Raw genomic sequence first — 22,100 nt, 5'->3', positions numbered from 1 at the left:
AAATTAATATTTTTAAAATACGGTTTGTAAAATTATTATAGAATTTAAGTATCATTTGGTTTCTATTTTTTAAGCCAATTTGGATTTTTTCAGTTGAGAGAGTTGAGACATAGAGAAAAGCAGTCTTTCTGGATGTTTCTCCTTCCAGATTCTGCCTGTCAGAGGCAAAACACTCATTAGAGACTTTGCTCAAGGATGCAGGGGCTTTTTGGTTCTGCTGCAGCACACCTGAAGCCCTTTAGCAGTTGTGAAGTTCTTCTAGTATATCCATGATAACCAGGAGAAAGATGAGGAAGGAGGTCTGTGGGAAATATGATGGTTTCTACTGCCACTTGAAAAAAACCTATGTCTGTCATTATTTTTACTCCTGGCATTATTATTTCATACCTCTGGTGTTATTTTAGTTAATATGTACCATATTGTCGCAATATAGGTGTTGTTTCCATTTTAAAGAAGAAAAGAGGATGACCTACAATAGATACTCAATAAATATAGTTTAATCACAGACCTGAGTGAATTTTTAGCATTCATGAGCCATATTTTAGTGTTTACTAGTGACCTTTCTAATAACTCAGCTAATTCACAGTTAAAATTCAACACTAACCAGATGAACATTTAAAGTCCAGACCTCTAAGTGGACAGAAATAAGAAAAAATGATCAAGGTTAATCCATTTGTCTTTCTTGGCTTTCTTGTTCTGTTTACAGTACATCAAACTGTTAAGAAAATGATTCATTGGACTGAATATATAGCTAAACCATCAGGAGCACAAGCTGCTTTTGCAGAGAATTAGGCTTAATTCCCAGCATTCACGTGGCAGCTAACAACATTCTATAACTTATAACTCCAATTCCAGGTGATCCAGACCACTGCTCTGGTCTCTGTGGCATTGCAGGTATTGGTGCACTTATACTCATGCAGACAAAACATTCATATGCAAAAATAAAAATGTTTAAATTAAATTTAAATTTATTCAAGCATTATGTGCCTATTTTATGTAACTTCTTTCTACCATGTACTAACCTTTGACCACCCAGCTTAAGACTCAAAAGCAAAAATAGCTTTTTTATTTTGCTCTTTCATAAAAATTATAACTGGATTAGGGCACTGTTGGACTGAGAGGATGAGGTGACTACGTCTGAGAAATTAATGATTCTCTTAGACATAAGCACTCGAACACAGAGCTGTGCTCAAGGGTGCTCCTGAAGTCCAGATTTCTGTTAGAACAAGACCCTCTGTTCTCTGTTACCCAGTCTTATTGTGCAAAGCAATTTTGTCATGCTTTTAATGACTCTCTGTACATTCCCCTACTGCTTGGATTTGTAATCCACTCTTGCTAGATTTTTTAATCTCTTAAATTTTTACCTTTCTTGCCAGTTTTTCATTGTACTTAACAGAAACTAACACTGACTTTTTTTTTTTTGTCTTTTTGAGACTGGGTCTCCCTGTAGCCCCAGCTGTCCTGGAACTCACTATATAGACCAGGCTGGCCTTGAACTCACAGAGATCCACCTGCCTCTGCCTCCCAAGTGCTGGGATTAAAGGTGTGTGCCACCACGCCCAGCCCACACTGACTTATTTTAAAAGGAAAATTTTTCTGAGAGGATTTTGGTTAGCTCACAGATTTATGGAGAAAGAAACTCAGAGACAGATGAGAGCAAGGATTTGGGGCACATGCCATAAACATGTTAGGAAAGGAAGACATGCATGCAGAGCACGTTCCTTCTGTGCTACCTCCGGCTTTGCTGACCAGGAAGGTAGAGACTGTTCTGGCCATTGTTCAACACAAGGGTGAATTCCCATTGTCCTTACCTCTTTCTGTCACTTTTTATCCTTCCAAAGTCATGAATCTGCTGGAGCTGTGAGGAAAGCTAGAAACAGACTGCATCATCTTGTATCATTGAAGGTAAATTCTGTGTCTGATCAGAACTCAGTAAGCATACACTTTCCCAAACATAAGACAAAGGTTGAAATAATTGAAATCCCACCATCTTTAATGAAAAGCAAATAAGTTCTTGTATTTTTTCAGTATAGTTTTATGTCCTCTTTTTTTCTAGTCACTGCATTTAGAGAAACATTGTATCTAATTTATGACTGTGACTAAATTTCACTCAACCAAAAATTACATTCTGAAGGTTCTAAACTACTTATGCAAGTTTAAATGTTTTTTAAGGAAAAATTTTGTTAACTTCATAGATCTTTCTGATGGGTGAGCAGGAGCCGGAAATTTCTGGAGTATTTCTGGAGTCTGGAAGCATCTAACATTTGTCAAGATCTTGGGATTTTGATAATTGCCTTCTTATTTTAAGAATAAAATATTTCTCTTATAAATAAAATATTTCTGAATCTGAATAACTTTTCCTTCTGTAGTATTTTTGAGCAATGGCTCCGAAGACACCGTCCACTTCTGGAAGTTTACCCAGAAGCCAATGCACCCATTGGGCATAACAGGGAATCCTATATGGTGCCTTTCATACCACTCTACAGGAATGGTGATTTCTTCGTTTCGTCCAAAGATCTGGGCTATGACTACAGCTACCTGCAAGAGCCAGGTAAGGTTTGATTTCTTTCAGATGAGCTTCTGTGTCTGGTGACCAATTTCTCTGGGGATAGTAAAAAATGAACCTATGCGTATAAAATGTTTTCCCAAAATTCTTTAAGTGAGAATCTATATTACAGCCGTACACATCTGTATTGGTTATTTTCTGTTGTTGTAGTAAATTACCTTGACCAGGGCAACTCAGTGAAGAAGAATTTATTGGGCTTATGGCTCTGGAGTCCATCACGGAGAGGTGACATAGCAGGATGACTATGAGCAGGGGCTGAAGAAGAAAGCTGAGTGCTCAAATCTTCAAGCACCTGCAGGAATCAGAAAAGGTGAAGCTGCCAGTGGGAGTGAAACATCCCAGTGAGATGGGACTATGAGCTCTCAAAGTCCACGCCTAGTGACAGTAAGGCCACACCTCCTAAATGTTCCACCCCTAGTGACAGTAAGGCCACACCTCCTAAATGTTCCACCCCTAGGGTCAGTAAGGCCACACCTCCTAAATGTTCCACCCCTAGTGACAGTAAGGCCACACCTCCTAAATGTTCCATCCCTAGTGACAGTAAGGCCACACCTCCTAAATGTTCCACCCCTAGGGTCAGTAAGGCCACACCTCCTAAATGTTCCACCCCTAGTAACAGTAAGGCCACACCTCCTACATGTTCCCTGGCCCTCTCCAAGCAGTACCACCAACTGACCAAATGCTCAAGTACTTGGAGTCTCTAGGGAACAATCTCATTCAAACCACCCCAACATCATATACATCTCCAACTTATTATCACATGAAAAAAGTTCTAAGGATCTTCTTTTCATTTGCTCTAGGACATTTTATATTGGGAAACTGTTGTAGAGTACTAGGATTGGGAGTCTTTTGAGCCATAATTCTATCAGCTAACTATTGTTGGGATATTGAGTTTTTGAATCACAATCTGTTCATTTAATGTTTTTAGATAAGAATAATTCAATAATTGTGAACTATATTAAAGAGCTCATACAGGGCACAAATTACTCAGTTTGGGTTTTACCAACTGGGAGATTCTTGGTAGTGTTATCAAGAAAACTAAAAGAAACTTTGATTTCAATTCTAATTAATAATGAGCTTCATTATAGCTATTTGAATATTAATCACTATGCCTATGGTTAAGAGTACAATATAAAGCCTCAGGACTCAAGATAGATCTGGGTTGTAATCTTCCTAAACAGAACTATGTTCATACCATATGAGGACCCTCCGTATATTCTAGTAAACCCATTTGTTGCTATGACAAATGCCCAAGAAAAACATCTTAAAGGAAGAAAAATTATTTTTCTCATGAATTCAGAACTTTCAGCTCGTGGTCAACTGGCTCCATTGATTTGTGTCTGAAGCAAGATAGGAATATACTGAGAGGAGGAACACGTGACAGAGGTTTCTCACCAACAAGAAGAAGAGGGAGCTATACCAAAGACACATCCTTAAAAGGCAAGCTTGGAACGATTTAATGCCTCGAACCAGGTCCCACCTCCTGCTGATGCTCTCATATTAGGAGTCCATCTGTAGATGGTCCAATCCCTTCCCAAAGCCAACAAGCGAGCAACTAAGCCTTTTAAACAAGACTGTTTAGAGATACACTTTATATTCAAACTACAACACATATATATGTTAAATAGGTACTATTTTCCATACCACCAGGTGAGAACATTCATCTGAACAGAAAGTGATTTCAAAAATGTTAAAGACCACTATGTGGAGGAACTGGTTTTGACACTAGGTTGTCCTCTGCTTAGCACACTATGCTTTAATGTAACGTATGAAGGCCAGAAGTCCAAAACAGTAAAAGAGCACATGGTCTATGAGTAAAAGACAGTCAACAACGACTAATATTTCAGTATATTTATGAATAGCTCATACAAAGAATAAGTTAACTGATAAGGAAAAATTGACAAATGAGTGAAATGTACTGTCATAGCTCTCCTGATTAACTTTGTCTACACTGACCTCTACTCCAAACCAATGCTGAAGTCAAAAAATACTACAAAATGTATAAAGACTCACCAGCAAAATCCTATAGAGGCACAGATAGAACCAGAAGTGATTTATGGATAGTTCAACTTTGACAATGTTTTAAACAATTATTAGGCAGATGCCAGATAGAAAAGGGGAAGCAAACTAAAAGCAAAGGAAGAAAAAGCAAAGATGTATGCTATATATATGGAGTGCTGAATTCTTATACTTGAGTGATATTAACAAAGATAATGGCACCAAAAAAGTGGAGGAGTCATCGCAGAAGAGTCAACATAGAGTGAATGATTTTTATGCCTGGCATTTTTCTGGGTGTGCTATGGTGTATTATGTAGTTATTATTTTTACTCTACAAAGTAGATGCAGTTACTTATTTCCCAAGTCATGTATGAGAAAACAGTATTTTAAAGAACATAAATTGCCACAGAGTTTTTGCTAACTATATACAATAATAGAACCCTTTATGAGGTTAGCAGAACTATCATGAGAGCCCACGTTTGTCTATCTTGACCTGTGTGTGGGGGACCATTGATAATAGATAGTGTTTGGCTGAGCTACTTTACTTTATTTTCAGACCATGGTCAATGGAAGGATTATCAATATGACTGACACAGGAGATTAGTATTTCCTTGTTTGTTTTTGTTTTGTTTTTAAAAATGTATTTATTTATTCATTTATTATTTATTTATATTTTATGTGTATGTTATGCCTTCATGGATATAAGTGCACCCATGTTGTGTAATGCCTGCAGAAGCCAGAAGAAGGGGTCAGATCCCCTGAAGCTGGAGTTATTAATGGTTATTAGCAGTAATGTGGGTGCTGAGATTCGAACCTGGGTCTCTTGCAAGAGCAACCAGTGCTCTTAATCACTGAGCAATCTGTCCAGCCCCATGGGTTATATTTTTGTTTGTTACTTTTATTATTTTTTTTTGTTTTGTTTTGTTTGTTTGTTTTTGAGGCAGGATCTCACTATGTAGCCCTAGATGGCCTGGAACTTACTATGTAGGTCACACTGGACTCAAACTCACAGAGATCTTCCTACCTCTGCTTCCTGAGTGCTGAAACTAAAATCTTGTGCTAACTCACTGGGCCAAGATGAGTGTTTTCAAAATATCTATATCAACTATATCAGAGAACAGAGAATTTTGCAAACATAGGTGATGAGGTATGAAGAGCTCCCTATAAGTCAAAAAGATGGATAGTGTGCTATGACACCACACTTGCAATTCCAGCACTCTGTTGTTGGATGAAGAGTTAAAAATCAACTTGGATGAGAGAGAAGGAGGAGGAAGAGGAGGAAGCCAAGGACAGAGAGAAGGGAGAGGAGGGCATATGCCCAGGAGTGGTATGGCTGGATCATATAGTAGAGCAATTTCAAGCTTTTTTCTGCATTTGCACACTGACTTCCATAGTGGCTGCACCAGTTTGTACTCCTACCTGCAGTCAACAAGACTTTTCTTTCTCTGCATCCTCACCAGCATTTGCTGTTGTTTGCTTTTGGATCTTTGCCATTCTGAGAGGGGTAAGATGAAATTTCAAAGTGGTTTTAATCTGAATTTCCCTGATAACTAAAGATGTTGAGCATTTTAAAAATATTTCTCAGCCACTTGTTTCATCTTTAGAGAGTTCCCTGTTGAGCTACTTGGCAGTTTTTTGTGTATTCTAGATACTAACCTTCTATCAGAGTTATGACTGGTAAAGATGATTTCCCATTTTGTAGGTTGCCTCTTCATTGAAATGTTGGTGTCCTTTGATGTGCAGAAGCCTTTCGGTTTCATGAGGTCCCATTTGTCAATTGTTGGATTTATTCCTTGCACTGTAGGAGTCCTGTTCATAAAGTCCTTTCCTGTGCTTTTAAGTTCCACTGCATTCCCTACTTTCCCCTCTATTTGATTAGGGTAGTGCATCTTATGTTGAAGTCCTTGATTCACTTGGAGTTGAGTTTTGTGTGTGGTGAGGGATAGGGATCTAGTTTCATTCTTCTATGTGCCCTTACTCAGTTTGACCAGAACCGTATGCTAAATATGATGTCTTTTCTCCAGTGTGTATTTTTTGCTCCTTTGTCAAAAATCAGGTGACGGTAAATGTGTGGTTTTAAATCTGGATCACAGTTCTACTCTGCTGATCAATTTGTATATTTTTATGTGAGTACCATAATGTTTTTATTACTATACCTGTAGTACAATTTGAGATCAGGATTGGTAAGGCCTCCAGAAGTTCTTTTATTGTTCAGGATTATATAGGTTCTCTTGAGTTTTTGTGTTTCCATATAAAATTTACATGTTTTTACTTCTGTGAAGAATTGTGTTGGACTGCATTGGATCTGTAGACTGCTTTTGGCAGGATGGACATCTTCACAATATTAATCCTGCTGATCCATGATCATGGAAGGTCTTTCCATCTTCTGGTATCTTCTTCAATTTGTTTCTTCAGTGTCTTAAGGATTTGTGTGTGTGTGTGTGTGTGTGTGTGTGTGTGTGTGTGTGTGTATGTGTGTGTGTGTGTTTGTGTGTGTAAAGGTCTTTTACTTTCTTTGTTACGTTTATTTCAAGATATTTTATGAATTTTGAGGCTGTCATGAATGAAATCATCTCTCAGATTTCTTTCTCTTTATGCTTGTTACTGGTATATAGGAAGGCTACTGATTAGGGGTGTTAATTTTATATCCTGCTGTTTTACTGAATGTATTTGTCATCCCTAGGTGTTTTCTGGTGGAGTCTTTAGGATCCCTTATGCATAGAATTATATCATCTGCAAATAAAAGTAGCGTAACTTCTTTCCAATTTGCATCCCATTTTATCCTCTTCATTTGCTTTATTGCTCTATCTAAAACTTTAAGTGAAATAAGAATGCAGAGAGTGGACATCCTGTCTTGTTCCTGACTTTAAGGGGAATGTTTTCAGTTTTCCTCAAACTTAGTATGATGTTGGTTGTGGGTTTGTGGTATATTGCCTTTATTATGCTGAGCTATGTCTCCTGTCTGCCTAGGTTCTCTATGACTTTTATCATGAATAAATGATGGTTTTTGTGAAAGACATTTTCTGCATCAAATGAGATACTCATGTGGAGTCTGTTGTTTGGTGGATTACATTTATTGATTTACATATATTGAACCATTCCTGCATCTCTGGAATGAAGACAAACTTGATGATGGTGGATAATCTTTTTGATGTATTTTTGTATTTGGTCTGCAAATATTTTTTTGAGAGTTTTTGCATCTATATTCATCAGAGAGAATGGTCTATAATTTTATTTTTTGTTGTGTATTTCCCTGGTTTGGATATATAATTCCTTCATAGAAGTAATGTGAGTATTCCTTCATTTTCCATTTTATAGAATAATTTGAGAAACATTGGTATTAGTTCTTCTCTGACATTTTGGTAGAATTCTATTCTGTAGCCATCTGGTCCTGGGTTCTTTATAGTTGAGAGATTTTTAATTACTAAATCTCATTAGTTGTTATGGGGCTGTTTAAATTATTTATGTCATTTTGATTTAATTTTGGTAGTCCTTACACATTTAAGAATTTATTTCTGTACAATTTTCTAGTTTAGTAGAATACAGATTTTTAAACTATGCCTGCATGATTATCTGAATTACTTCCAGGTGTGTTATAACATTTCCCTTTCCCTCTCTATTAATTTGGATTCTCTCTCTTTCTTTTGGTTAATTTGGCTAAAGGTTTGTCAATCTTGTTAATCATTTCAGAGAAACAACTCTTCATTAATTCTTTGTATAGGTTTCTTCATTTTTATTTCATTAATCTCAGCCTTTATTTTATTTATCCCTTCCAATCTTTTTTTTTTTTTTTTTTTTTTTTGGAATCTTTGAGAAAAGGTCTCCCTGTAGTCCCAGCTGTCCTAGAACTCACTAGGGAGACCAGGTTGGCCTTGAACTCACAGAGATCGCCTGCCTCTGCTTCCCGAGTGCTGGGATTAAAGGAGTGTGCCACCATGCCTGGCCTTAATCTATTTTTTTAGGTGTTGTTTGTTCTTGGTTTCTGAGGCTTTCAGGTACATAATTAATTTATTTGTAGGAAATATTTCTAACTTTCTGGTGTAGGCACTATTTTGTGTACTCTTAGCACATATATTTTCTGAATAATTGCTTAGAACAAGGCATCTTACACACAAAAAAATTCTCTTTTCACATAGCTTATAGTGGAAAAGAGATCCGTTTTTTAGTTGACTTTTAAAGTTAACAACTTAATAGGTTTCATTATGGCATTTTCAAAGATATTTGTTGTTTTATTTTTTTCTTATTTGTTCCTCTTTCACACTGCTCTCTTCCTCACCCCACCCCCTCTTGCTAATTCACTTCCTCCTGCAAATAGCCCCCTTCTACTTGGATATCACATGTATTTTATTGTTCTTTTTGATTTCCTTCCCCCTTCTCTTAAGATTTTGGAAGGGAAATATCTTAAGCAACTATCATAATAATAATCTATCTATTTAGGTAAGTTAGCTAAGTGATGTCTGGAGAGACATCAGTAGAGTTTCAGAGGATATTGGAATGATAAGTAGAACTTATTAGTTGAAGGGAGGAATCTTGATGACAGATTTTGACCATGTTGTTAGAATACGAAAAAACTATAATGTAAACTGATGACTGTCAGTTTTGCATCTGTGGGAAAGCACACACAGAGTAGCCACAAAAAAGTCATTATGAGAGTTTGGGGGGAAAATGGTCATCATTTTGACTGGAGCAGTGGGAGTGGACTGAGGGAGAAATCATGGAATAATTTGATGTCTATCTAAGGACAAAATTCACAGAAACTGGCAAATGTTTTACATACTAAGTGAAGCTATAGGACTACATTTAAGCTTTTTCGTTTGTGAAACAAATGATAATGCGCTCACTGAGATATTAACAATAGGAGAAAAGCTGGACATGAGGGGAATTTCATGATTTTGTTTTGAGGTAGAATGTTGTAATATGAGACATCAGGGTATGTGTCCATGTAATAGCATGTATGGGTTTGACTCTCTAAGGAGATACCTGACCCTCAGATCTTAAAGAGAAAGCTATCAGCATGCCAGTTGTTAACTCAGCTGATCTTTAAAATACCAGGTACCAGTGATGTTCATTCAGCTTTATAATAAACAGAGAAGCACAAAATAAGTTACTAGCTCTAAATTACGCAGCTAAGAATTAACAAATATTATACTTATACTGAATGATATCGCCGTTACTTCACAATAGAAATTCCTTTTCAGTTGCCAATTTGCCTCCAAATTACTCTGCCTCATGATTCCTTTCCAGTGTTCACATTGTTAAAGCAAAGGCAATAAACACCCTTGGGCAGGAAAGGAGAGAAGAGGCCTCTTTAGAAGCTGAAAAGTTTTTATTCTAAATAGATTAAAATAAGAACATTCATTTGAAATGCTTTATTTTGTTAGTGTTTTTAATATGGATATGAATTTACATAGCTAACGTTGGAGAAGTTGGACTTTAAAATAAACAATTGCCTAGTTTCTATTTTGTGAATCATTTTCCATTGTTTCTTTTGTACTTTCAGAGCATTCAAATTTTAGGTCTATTCATTGCTAAACTTCAAGGTTTCTAAAAAGAAACCTTTAAAATTCTTTGAAATGATTTAGTTCAAGAAGGTCATTTGTTCAGGTACTCATGTTAATAATTATTTATTTTCTTTTAAAGGGTAACCAATGTCTAAATTTGTCAAACATTTTCTTTTGTATTCAAATATCATAGTGCTTTTAAAAAATTGAGTACCAGGTTATTTTCTTTCATAAATAATTTTTTAAAAGGTAAGACCAGAAAGTCTTGGCAATGAGAGGTTGTGTCCTTGAACTGCCGAAAACCCATCCTTGTTTTCCGTGTGGCAACGATCTATTGAGAACGTCCTTCTTCAAGAATATCACAAAAGATATAGAAATACATTTTCAAAAATCAGAAAGGAAGACTACAATCACAAAACTCTATCTCCTTCAGCAAGCATAATGTGATGAAACTTTCAATGTTCATGTATCTGTCAAGATTAGCTGTCGATGCACCTCTGTTCATGCTGTTTCTTTCTGTCTGAGATGGCTTGCCATCAATACCACCTACTCAAGATCAAACCTGTCCTTTTACACTCTGAGATCATCAACTGGGATGCCTTTCCTTACTACATAAATGTGGGAGACCTTTTCTCTATGAAGTTATTGTTCCTTTTTCATATTTTTATTAGGCAATATTTCTCTTGAAATAAATATAACCAATTACTCTTTTTTCCTGGTCATTTTCTTAAGAGAAGATACTCTGTCTTATCTGTCTTTTTACCCCCTCAGTGCCTACACTACCTGCCACTGAGCTTCAGAAAGTATTGGTGTGAAGAATAAGAGAGGATAAATACAATAATGAATGATTACACACGGCTTCTCTTCAAGAACTTGGGATGGACCTTAAGAGTTACTTGTATATTTAAGAAATTATTCCCTACAGATGATTGTGTCAAAGGTTACCAAGGAACAAGTAAAGGAATAACCTAAAAATCAAGAAAAGACAAAAAAGTCAATGATGAATTATTTTACCCCAATTACGATAATTTTTATTGGGCTATTGTACGTTTCATATAGCAGTTCCTTTTTATTTTTTTATTTTATTTTATGTGTATGTGTGTATTGCTAGGGCTGACCCACTACCCATTTCCCTCACTCCACTCTGGGCTCTTGTCTGATTGAGTTGGCATAGCTCCTATGCTCAATGTAGGTAAGTGCACCCATGTCGTGCAATGCCCGTGGAAGACAGAAGAGGCTGTTGGATCCCCTGGAACTGGAGTTACATTGTTAGCTGCCATGTGGGTGCTGGGATTAGAACCCGGGTCTTCTGCAAGAACAGTCAATGTTCTTAACCACTGAACCATCTCTCAAACCCCCCATATAGCAGTTCTTAATCATATTTAGACCCACTCTCCCATTCTCCCCCCACCCCCAATAAGACTTCATGTATTCTGCTATACATTTTAATTACTATCCAGTCAAGCATTTGCACCCAATGTCCTTTGGTGCAAATTGATCCACTGGAGTCTAGTCAACCTATCTGGAGATCATTGGTAAGGCCTACTCTCCCCCACCTAGTAATCATTAGTCTCTAAAAGTTCCCAGACTAGGGCTGACCCACTACCCATTTCCCTCACTCCACTCTGGGCTCTTGTGTGACTGAGTTGGCGTAGCTCCTGTGCTCAAGGCCACCCACATGGCAGCTGACGACTGTCCATAACTCCAGTTCCAGGGGATCCAATGGCCTCTTCTGTCCTCGGCAGGCATTGCATGACACAGGTGCACTTACCTACATGCAAGCAATACACTCATATACATTAAAAAAATAAATAAATTAAAGTTGTCCAGTCGTGGCCTTTTCTGTGTATCACACTCTATTGTTTAAGGAAGCTTCACTGGTGAGAGTTGAAGGGCGCGTTAATTTTCTTTCTACCTCTCATTCCACTATGTTTCATGAGTCTTGGGTGTAAAAGTTTCACTGTAGATATGTTACTTAGGACTGGGTATCTCTCAGATGTATATACTTTGTGTCTAACCAGTTGTGGGGTTCTGCAGTAGCCTCCATTTGTTGCAAAAAGAAGCTTCTTTGATGAGTGGTGTATGGTATGCTTGGCTGTAAATAGAAATAAGTATTCATATGTAACATATGGTAAGAAATTTCATTTGCCTAGAAATATGACAGAGATAGGGTTTTCTCTGGGATCTATGACCTCTCTAGCCATGTATATTTTGCTGGGTTTACAGTACCACATATGAGTTCACTCTTATTGAGAGGGCATTAAATCTAATTAGATAGCTGTTCATTACCCACTGCACCAGTAAAGGTATTTTGCTCTGCTGGTTATTAATGGTTATTAGGCCCTAGGGCTGGATTGAACCATTAATTGATTTTCTTCCTTAGCAGCTTGCATAGTATCCTCCAGAGCTCTGGGACCTAAACTTCAGGTAGAAGGCTTCTAGGTCAGTTCTTACTCCATTGCTCCAAGTCCTGTGTCCAAAGTATGTCCGGTCTTCAGCAGTAGGGTCTTATCTTCCAGTTATCAGAGATAACCAAGAGTTCTAGCAATAGCCTCTGTTATTTTGAGAGTCTTTTGGACCTCTCTGAAAAACCACTTGAATGGAGTTCTCTCCTGTCTGGCACTGTGTTCCTTGCCATACAGCCCCCAGGTATACATATGGACTAATGCTCAGGCACCTTATGCGCATTTCTCAAGGGTTTTAGAGGCAACACATTTCCCTCTGATTTCCCTAGACCCCAAAGATCCATTCATCTGTACTCGGTGTCTCTCCCATCTGACTTCCCTCCTCCCTCTCCAGTCCAAGCGTACCCATTATCCCCTCCTTCCTCCCAATAACACTCATCTCCCAGCATTCCCCCCCACACATCTGAGTTCCCTCATCATTCACCATGACTTCCTGCGTGTCTCTTACTCCTCCTCTCCCGGCAAATACAATCCTACCCCCTCCCCCATAACATCTGTTCCCTACTATCCCCTATTTCAGGTTCTTTTCCTTTACCTCCATGTTTCCATTCCATTTTCCTGACTCCTGGTGTCACATCAGGATATATACTCACATATAAGGGATTAGTGCTACAATCCACAAATGAGGAGGAATTTCTGCATTTGTGTTACTTCACTTAGTATAACAGTCTCTAGTTCCATCCATTTACCTAAAAAATTCATAATTTCATCTTTTCTCACTGTTGAGTAAAACTTCATTGTGTAAATGTACCACAATTTTATTAACCATTCATCACTTCAGAGACATATACTTGGCTTCCATTTCTTAGCTCTTGAGCAGCATGGATATGCAGGTATCTCTGCAATAGGATGAGTCCTTTGGGTATATGCCAAGGACTGGTATAAATGGATCATATGGTAGCTTCATTCTTAGTGTTTTGAGAGTTCTCCACAGTGCTTTTCACAGTGGTTGCATAATTTTGCATCCCAATCACCACTGAATGAGTGTTCACCTTTCTCCATACCCTCACCAATATTTTGTGTTTTTTGTTCTCTTGATCTTAGTCAGTCTGACTTGGGTAAGATAGAATCTTAAAGTGGTTTTGATCTGCCTTTCTCTGATTACTAGGTATGTTGAGCACTTTTTAAGGTGTTTCTTAGCCATGTTTGCTTCTTTATTGGAGAACTCTCTGTTCAGGTCGATAGCCCATCTTTTTATTGGGTCATTTATTTTCTTGTTTCTTTGTTTTTTGAGTTTTTTGCATATTTTGAATATTAATTGTCTATCAGATGTGTAGCCTGTTGTGTAGCTGGTAAAGATTTTCTTTTACTCAGGGGGTTTCCTCTTCACTTCCTTGATTTTCTTCTTTTGCTGTACAGAAGTACTGTAGATTAATGAGTTCCCACTTATTGATTGTTGACCTTAATGCCTGAGCAGCTGATGTCCTATTAGAATGTCCTTTCCTATGTCTATATCTTAGAGGGTGCTGTCTATGTTTTCTTCTAGCAGTTTCAGAGTTTCATGCTTTATTTATTTATTATTTATTTACTCTTTATTTTGAGATTTTGTAATTTTATACAACAGTTCTTAATAAAATTTAGACCCTCCTCTCCCCCATCCATGCCTCCCCTACCCCACCTTCACCGAACCTCATGTATTCTGCCACATATATTAAGTTCTATTCATTCAGGCATTTGTGCCCAAATGTCCTTCAGTGTAATTCATCCACTGGAGTCTAGTCAGCCCATCTAGTATGTAAGTCATACTCTTCCTCACCCAGCAGCAATCAGTCTTCCAATCATTCTTAGTCTAGTGCTGGCCTACCACCTATTTCTCTCCTCCCCTTTGGGTGTTGGCATGGGTCCTGTGCTCAATGCCACCATTGCCACAAGTTCATATGTTCAAGCTTCCAGTGGCCTGAAAGCCTCTGCTTATCTGTGTTCATGAACCAGCCCTGGTTCTTAAAATCTGTCCATGCCCTCTTCTCCAATAGTCCATGAGCCACAGGTGGATGAGGTTCCATATAGGACTGGTATCCTATACTGTCTCTTATTCTTTAAAACTTGGCCATTTGTGGCCTTCTGTATGCATCACACTCTGTTGTATAAGGAAGCTTTACTGATGAGAGTTGAGGGATGTATTGGTTTTCCGTCTACCCCTTGTTCCGCTATGTGCTGTGAACCTTAGCTGTAGAGGTACAATTATAGATATGTCACCGAGTACTGAGAATCTCTTAGACATATGTTTGTTCTCTGTGTCTGACCAGATGTGCAATTCTTCAGTAGCCTCCATCTGTTACAAAAAGAAGCCCCTTTGATGAGTGGTGTACAGTATGCTTGTCTGTACATGTAAGGATCAATATTTAGCATATAGTAAGAAATTTCATTTGTCTAAAGATATGACAGAAGTAGGGTTTTCTCTAGGATCTATGTGCTCTCCTTTACCAAGTGTATTTGACTGAGTTTACAGTGCTACCCATGATTTCCTTCCCATTGACAGGGCTTTAAGTCCAATTAGATAGCTGTTGATTGGCCCCCAGATAACAGTGCCACTACTGCACCAATAGAGGTAGTTTGCCAAGTGCATCATTATGGTTATTAGTCTTTAGGGCTAGGTTAGGCCATTGATTATTTTTCTCCCCTGGCAGTTTGCCTATCATCATCTAACATTATGGTAGCCAAAGTTCAGTTAGAAGGCTTCCAGGTCAGTTCCTGCTCCATTGTTTCAAGCCCTGTATCCTAAATATGCCCTGTCTTCAACAGTAGGGTCTTATCTACTAGTTATGTAAGATAACCAAGAGGTTTGGCTGTATCCTGTGTTATTTGGGGAATCTCCTGGACCACCTTCACCAACCATTCAAAGGGCACTCTCTTCTGTCTGGCAGTGTTCCTTACCAAGCATCTCCAAGGTACACATATGCATTAATGTTCAGACACTGCATGTGCAGTTCTCATGGGATTTCCAGGGCATCACATTTCCCTCTAGGGAAATCTTTACTCTTTTTTCTCCCATCCAGCCTTGCTCCCTAGTCACAGTGCTCCCATTAACCCCACCCTCCCCCCATACTACCTCCCACCACCTTCCCACTCCTGAGTTCCCTCCCTCCCCCACACTTTAGTCCCTTGCAAGTCCTTCCCTCCTCTCTTCCCTGTCTGATACTCCACTCCCACTTTCCCCACCTCCTCCCTGGTAGGAGAAGTATTAGGCAGGGAGTATCTGTTCCCTACTGTCCCCCTTTCAGGTTCTTTCTTTTCCTTTACCTCCACATATACTTTGTCTTTTCACGATTCAGATTTTATATTGAGATATTTGATCCATTTGGTGTTGACTTGTGTACAGATGAAAGATCAGGGTTCAACTTCATTCATCTACACGTGGAGATCCAGTTTTGCCAGCACCATTTGTTGAATATACTGTCTTTCCTCTATTGTGTGTTCTTGGCAACTTGTCAAATAGAAAGTGGCTGAAATTGAATGTACTCATGATTGGGTCTTCTATTGTGTGCCATTGATCTATGTATCTGTTCTTGTGCCAGTACCATGCTGTTTTTATGCTATATATCTCTAATATAATCTGAGATCTGGTATTGGTATACCCCACCATTGTTCTTTTTGTTCAAGAGTGCTTTGGCTATCTGGGGTCCTTTGTGATTCCATAGGAATCTTGGGATAATTTTTTGTAGCTCTGTGAAGAATATCATGGGTATTTTGATTGGCAGTGCATTCAAACTATAGATTGCTTTTTGTAAAATAATCATTTTCACAATATTAATTCTATCAAGCCATGAGTATGTAGGTCTTTACATTTCCTAGTGTCTTTCTCTATCTCTTTAAAGATTTAAATTTTTCATTGTAGAGATCTTTAATATCTTCAGTTAGGTTAATTCCTGAATACTTTTTGAGGTTATTATGAATGGGGGAGTTTCCTTGAGTGCTTTTTTTTCTGATTGCTTGTTATTGGTATGTAGAAAGACTAATGAATTTTGTAAGTTGATTTTGTAACCTGACACTTTACTGAAAACAGTAATCATTTCTCACACTTTTCTGGTGAAATTTTTGGGATCTCATATATACTATCATATTGTTTGCAATAGTGATAATTTGACATCTTTTCAATTAGTACTCATAATTTCCTTCTTTTGTCTTATTGCTTTTGTAAGAGTTTCAAGCACTATATTGAAAGAAGTGAAGATAGTGGACAGCCCTGTCTGGTTCCTGATTTTAATGAGCATGATTCCAGTTTTTCCCCTTTTACAATGATATTTGCTATGTGTTTGTTGTATATAGTTTAATTATGTCATGTTATGTTCCCTTCAGACTCAGACAAATTAATTACTTCTTGGACTTCTAACATGAATGCAAAGGCCTTTTCTGCATCTATTAAGATGGCCATGTGATTTTGTCTTTAAGTCTATTTATATGTTTTATTACATTTATTGACTTATGTATAGTGAACCATCCCTGTATCTCTGGAATGAAGTCGACTTGATTGTTGTGGATGATCTTTTGTATTATTATTATTATTATTATTATTATTATTATTATTAATTTTGTGTATAAGTGTATTGCCTGCATGTATGTAACTGTACCCATGTCATACAGTGCTCATGGAGGAGAGAAGAGGGTAACAGATTCCCCAGGAACTGGAGTTACAGATGGTTGCATGTGTGGTATGGGTGCTGGGAGTCAAACCTGGGTACTCTGGAAGAGCAACCAGTGCTCTTAACCACTGAACGATCTCTCCAACCCCAACAATTTACCTACTCTTATTGAGCCAATACTAAGTAAAAAAAAATATTGTGTGGTTCTGGAGAAATGGCTCAGCAGTTAAAAGGGTATCCTGTTCATGCACAGTGCAGACTTTGGTTTCCAGGACCCACATGATGGATAACAATTATCCATAACTCCAGTGCCAGGGCATCCAACTCATTCTTCTGGTATCCCTATATATCACACAGCATGTGTGCACTTACATAAAAGCAAGCAAAACACATATGCCATAAAATATTTTTAATTAGTTTTAAGATTTATTTTCATTTTTAATTATGCATAATTCCCCCAACTCTTACAGGCTTTAAGTATAAAACTGATAGTGAGGCTATTATTTGTTTTACATTGTATTTATGTTAAGCTAAATTTTATATTTGAGGACACTTAATTTATATTATCTAATATATGTTACCTTCCTAACAATATATACTACCACTGAATCATATTTTCTGCTAATATGTGTTTCAAATATATTATGGTACATATCTACTGATCACTTCACGAGCTTTTTTTTACTTTTTGGAGAGTAAATAAACATTATAACCCTTTTGGATATTGGAAAATGACTAATTGGACTTATTCAGTCTCCATTTTGCTTTCCCCTGTGTTTTTCACTTGTACATATAAGAATATCATCAAGCATATGATGTACTTTCATTTTAACATATAACAAACACATGCAATTTTAGAAGTCAGTTTACCAAATGTTAAAACAGAAGGTGCTGTTTTCTAGACCTACTGTTCTCAGTCTTATGCCCCAAGTCAGCTACTATAGATTTTTCAGCTGCTTATGATGAAATTTACTTCCATGTCTCTAAATCAAGCAATGAGAAGTGTCTCTTAATTCATCAAGTTTATCTCTGGATTCTTCATATGTAAGTAGAGAGTTTAGCTTTCTTACAAATCTATTTATTTCTTCTATTACCATAACACAGTACTGTCTCTGAAGACATATGCATATCTAGGATTTTCATAATTTTTCTATTTAAATACTATCCACAGCTGCACTAAACATATGCTACAATTATGTATTTTCTTATTGTACTTCTGTCTTAGAGTCAATGCTCCATTTTTGATGAAATTTATCATTCTTATTTTTACTAATACTAGAATTTTAAAAATCAACCATAAATATTATCCCCACATGTGGCAAACCACAGCTAATTTATAGCTTGTTTTCCCTTAGTCAATATCCTGTGTGTAGCCCTCCCCTCCACCTCTTCAGCTTTTAGCCTTCACTACCTGTCCTAACCGTAATCATTCACTCAGTCATTTAGAAACACTGAATTCCCTGACATGTATTTCAGGCATTCTGCCAAATTGCAAGATTATACCAATGATTACAGCATAATTTGGTCATCAAAGAGTCATTATAATATAGAAGGCATACATGTAAACAGTAACTCTAATAAAATGTCATGGATGTAAAAATAGAAATACCACACCTATAATATTTCAGATGTATAAAACTTGTTGAACTGAATACAAAATTGCTTATAAGATACCAGTGGGGGTGGCTGGAGAGAAAGCTTAGTGGTTAAGAGCACTGGCTGGGTTTGAATCCCAGCACCGTCATGGTGGCTAACAAATTTCTGTAACTCCAGTTCCAGTGGATCTGACACTGTCTTCTGACCTATAAGGGCATTGCACAATGTGGATGTACTTATATACATGAAGGCCATATACTCATGTACATAAAATAAAAAATAATAAAATGTTTTATAAAAAGAAACTGATAGCTTTAGGTATCCAACTTGACTTCAGGAAACAATTCAAGAACAGCATAAGAGAATCAGTAAGTATATAATTTTTGAATTGTGTATTTTAGATTATCTGAATAAGGTGCTTTCAGAGGTAGAAAGATATTTATGGACAGAAGTTGTCAGAATTGTTGCACTCCCAATCCTGTGGCTTTTCTGATGTCTTTGACATAATGTAGATTATCAGAATGTTAGTGAACATTCTGTCTTCAGAATTATTTCAAAAATTTGGTTAAAACCTTCTGTTTTAAAATTAAGCTGTGGGACTAGACAGGTGACTCAGTGGTTAAGAGTATTTGCTGTTCTTGCAGAGAACTGGAGTTCAGTTCCCACCACCCACATTGACAACTCATAACTGGCTGTCATTCCAGCTCCAGGGGATCCAACCCAAGATTCTGGCCTCCATGGGCACCTGCATGCATATGGCCATATATACATGTGCATACACACACATGCAATTGGCCAAATGTAGAGAATCAGAGACTATAAAGTGTATGTCCCTGGATAGGACTTCTTTTGTAAACCTCTGCCACCCAGGACTTAGGGACCTTGGTGGAAAAGAGGCAGAAGGACTGAAAGAAACAAGAGTGGTGGATGACACCAAGGAAACAGAGTTTTCCAGAGCTGCAAACTTGGTCATATGAACTTACAGCAGTGGTGACACCATGCATAAGATTCATGCAAACTCAAACCAGACAAAAACAGAGCATAGAAGAGGGCAAATGGATAAGAAATCCTAACTTTAACTGAGGAACTTTTGGCAGCTGATTACTGCTCAGGGAGGAAGAGTTAATTTTTTTAAGGGAGAGAGACACTAGATAGGTTGACCAGTTTCCAGTGGATGGTATCACACTGAGGGACATCTGGGGACACAAACTTGACTCTGTAGGCCTTAACATATGTGATAAAATGCATGGAATCTGGAATTGGGGAGTTATGAAGGAGTTACAGATAGGGGAAGGGGGTCCAAATATGATTACAATGCATTGTATGAAATACATAAAAATTCAATAAAGAAATAATATTATAACCAAAAACAGAGATTAGAAGCTGTGATCTCTATAAATACAAAGATTTTATAAATTTCCTAGAATTCTTGAAAATGTTCTTCAATTGCTATGATTTTTACCAGCATTATATTCGGTGTTGGTCTAATAATTTAAAAATGTCAAATAGATAATTCAACATTTAATAATACAGCAGTGTCTCATAGATCATCCATACTGTTAAAAAATTTCAAAAAGATGCTGTAAATATAAATTAACAATGCAATGCAAACACATAACAAGGGTTATTGATAAGTTTCTAAAGACCCCAACCACAGAATATCATTTTCCCCTTTTCCTAATGAGGAGCAAGAGTAGGTTAACTTCCCCAAGCCCTTCCACCTAATAAACAGACAGGTTGGCATTTCAAACCCAAGTACTTGACTGCAAAATACCCTACGAGATGGCTACTGCTGGTGCTACTGGTAATAATGATGGTGATGATACTGTTAATGGTGATGGTGATGATGATGTTGATGATGATGATAACACTGAAAACATTGATATGTCTTTGTATTGCAGATTCAGACTTTTTTCAAAACTATGTTGAGCCCTATTTGGAACAAGCCACTAGGATCTGGCCATGGCTTCTTGGGGCAGCACTGTTGGGGGCTCTCCTAGCTGCTTCTCTGGCAGGGCTCAGCTGTCGGCTGTGTCTTCTCAAGAAAACCCGATTCCAGGAGGAAAGGCAACCACTGCTCATTGAAAGAAATGATTACCACAATTTATTGTATCAGAGCCATTTATGAGGAGCCTAGGAAATAGAGTGGGACCAAAGTCTGATCTCACTCTACCTCAAGTTCCTAAACCAATTTTCAGGAGCTACATCAAGAGAAATCCCTAGTATTTGTTGGTGAAGATCATTCTCGGAAGCATAGTCTGATAAAACAGATGTATCCCCGCACCCAGATAGAACACAGCTCTCTTTGTCTTACTGTTTTTGCTCATCCTCTTTTCAATTTTCCCTAATCCCATATTTCTAAAGAAAGGATGGTATCTGCTAATAAGTAACTGTTGCTTGTATCTGAATAAAAGTTCTTTTACACCTAATTGGGTTAATTTTGATTTTGGTCTCTTGATTATTTACATATATACTTCTTATTGTTCTTTTTAAGAATTTTAATAAAATCATAACAAACGAACACCAATTGATGCCCCTGAACCTGAGACATATCTTTGCTTTTCTAGGGAACCATACTATTCCTAACACTGTGAATTATGTTCCTCTCTGTTATGAGCTTCCTATTCCAAAATGTTAAAGACATCATATGGAAAATAGAATAGAGACATAGCAAAATACATTTCACTTCCCTAAGGAATCATTGTATTTCCCTTTATTTTGCATTCTTACCTCAAATTATGTGTGGGCAACAACCTTTAGTTCTTTCTTGTTGTAATCCTGGCTATAGTTTAAGATCATGGAGAAAGACCCATACCCAACAACCATCTGTCCAACTGCCTGTCTCTCCTTATTGGTGTTTCCATTAAAACCTTGGAAATGAAAATAATAATCATAATAATAGCCTTTTTATATTGCTAACAAAAGTTTAGAATGCTCAAAAACTTTGAAGGTAGAATAAAATAGTTATGTGAAGAGCACTGTGTCTTCAGTTCCAGTGAATAATTCATTTCTACTCCCTTGGCTACTGAAATTCATCCAGAAAATCTCTCTACTTGAGTCTTCGGGCCCTACTGAACTTTGAAAAAATATATTTGTATTACAGTTGTATGTAACACTAAAAACGAAGGTAGTTGGTAAAACTTATAGAAGGCCCACTTTGGTTTAATAAAAGGAAACTTTCTAAATGCAAAGCAAAGCACGGATAGTAGGAAACAGTATGTCACTACCACTGGGATTACTCACACGCAGGGTTGGGTATCAAATTTTACTTGGATTCCATAGTGAAAAAATTAAGTCTGGGGTAGGACATATTTAAACTGATGCAAGACTCAACCACCCTTTTCTGACTCAAAACATGGCCAAACTTCTCTACTAAAAGTTTTTTCACTGTGCC

The 22,100-nt window shown here is 37.3% G+C and overlaps 1 protein-coding gene across 1 annotated transcript; it reads left to right on the top strand.

The window, feature by feature from the left end:
- Positions 1 to 1,684: 1,684 nt before the first annotated feature.
- On the top strand, positions 1,685 to 20,834 carry LOC103750541 (tyrosinase-like). The gene is made up of 3 exons (XM_008853635.1): positions 1,685 to 1,860; positions 2,370 to 2,551; positions 20,608 to 20,834. The coding sequence occupies exons 1-3, from the start codon at positions 1,685 to 1,687 to the stop codon at positions 20,832 to 20,834; spliced, it is 585 nt and encodes a 194-aa protein (XP_008851857.1).
- The last annotated feature ends 1,266 nt before the right edge of the window (positions 20,835 to 22,100 follow it).

Source organism: Nannospalax galili, unplaced genomic scaffold (genome assembly GCF_000622305.1).
Source record: "Nannospalax galili isolate Female #2095 unplaced genomic scaffold, S.galili_v1.0 scaffold347, whole genome shotgun sequence".
In the NCBI taxonomy this organism is placed as follows: Eukaryota; Metazoa; Chordata; class Mammalia; order Rodentia; family Spalacidae; genus Nannospalax; species Nannospalax galili.
The sequence above is the reverse complement of the archived record's forward strand: the minus strand, read 5'-3'. Positions and strand labels throughout refer to the sequence as shown.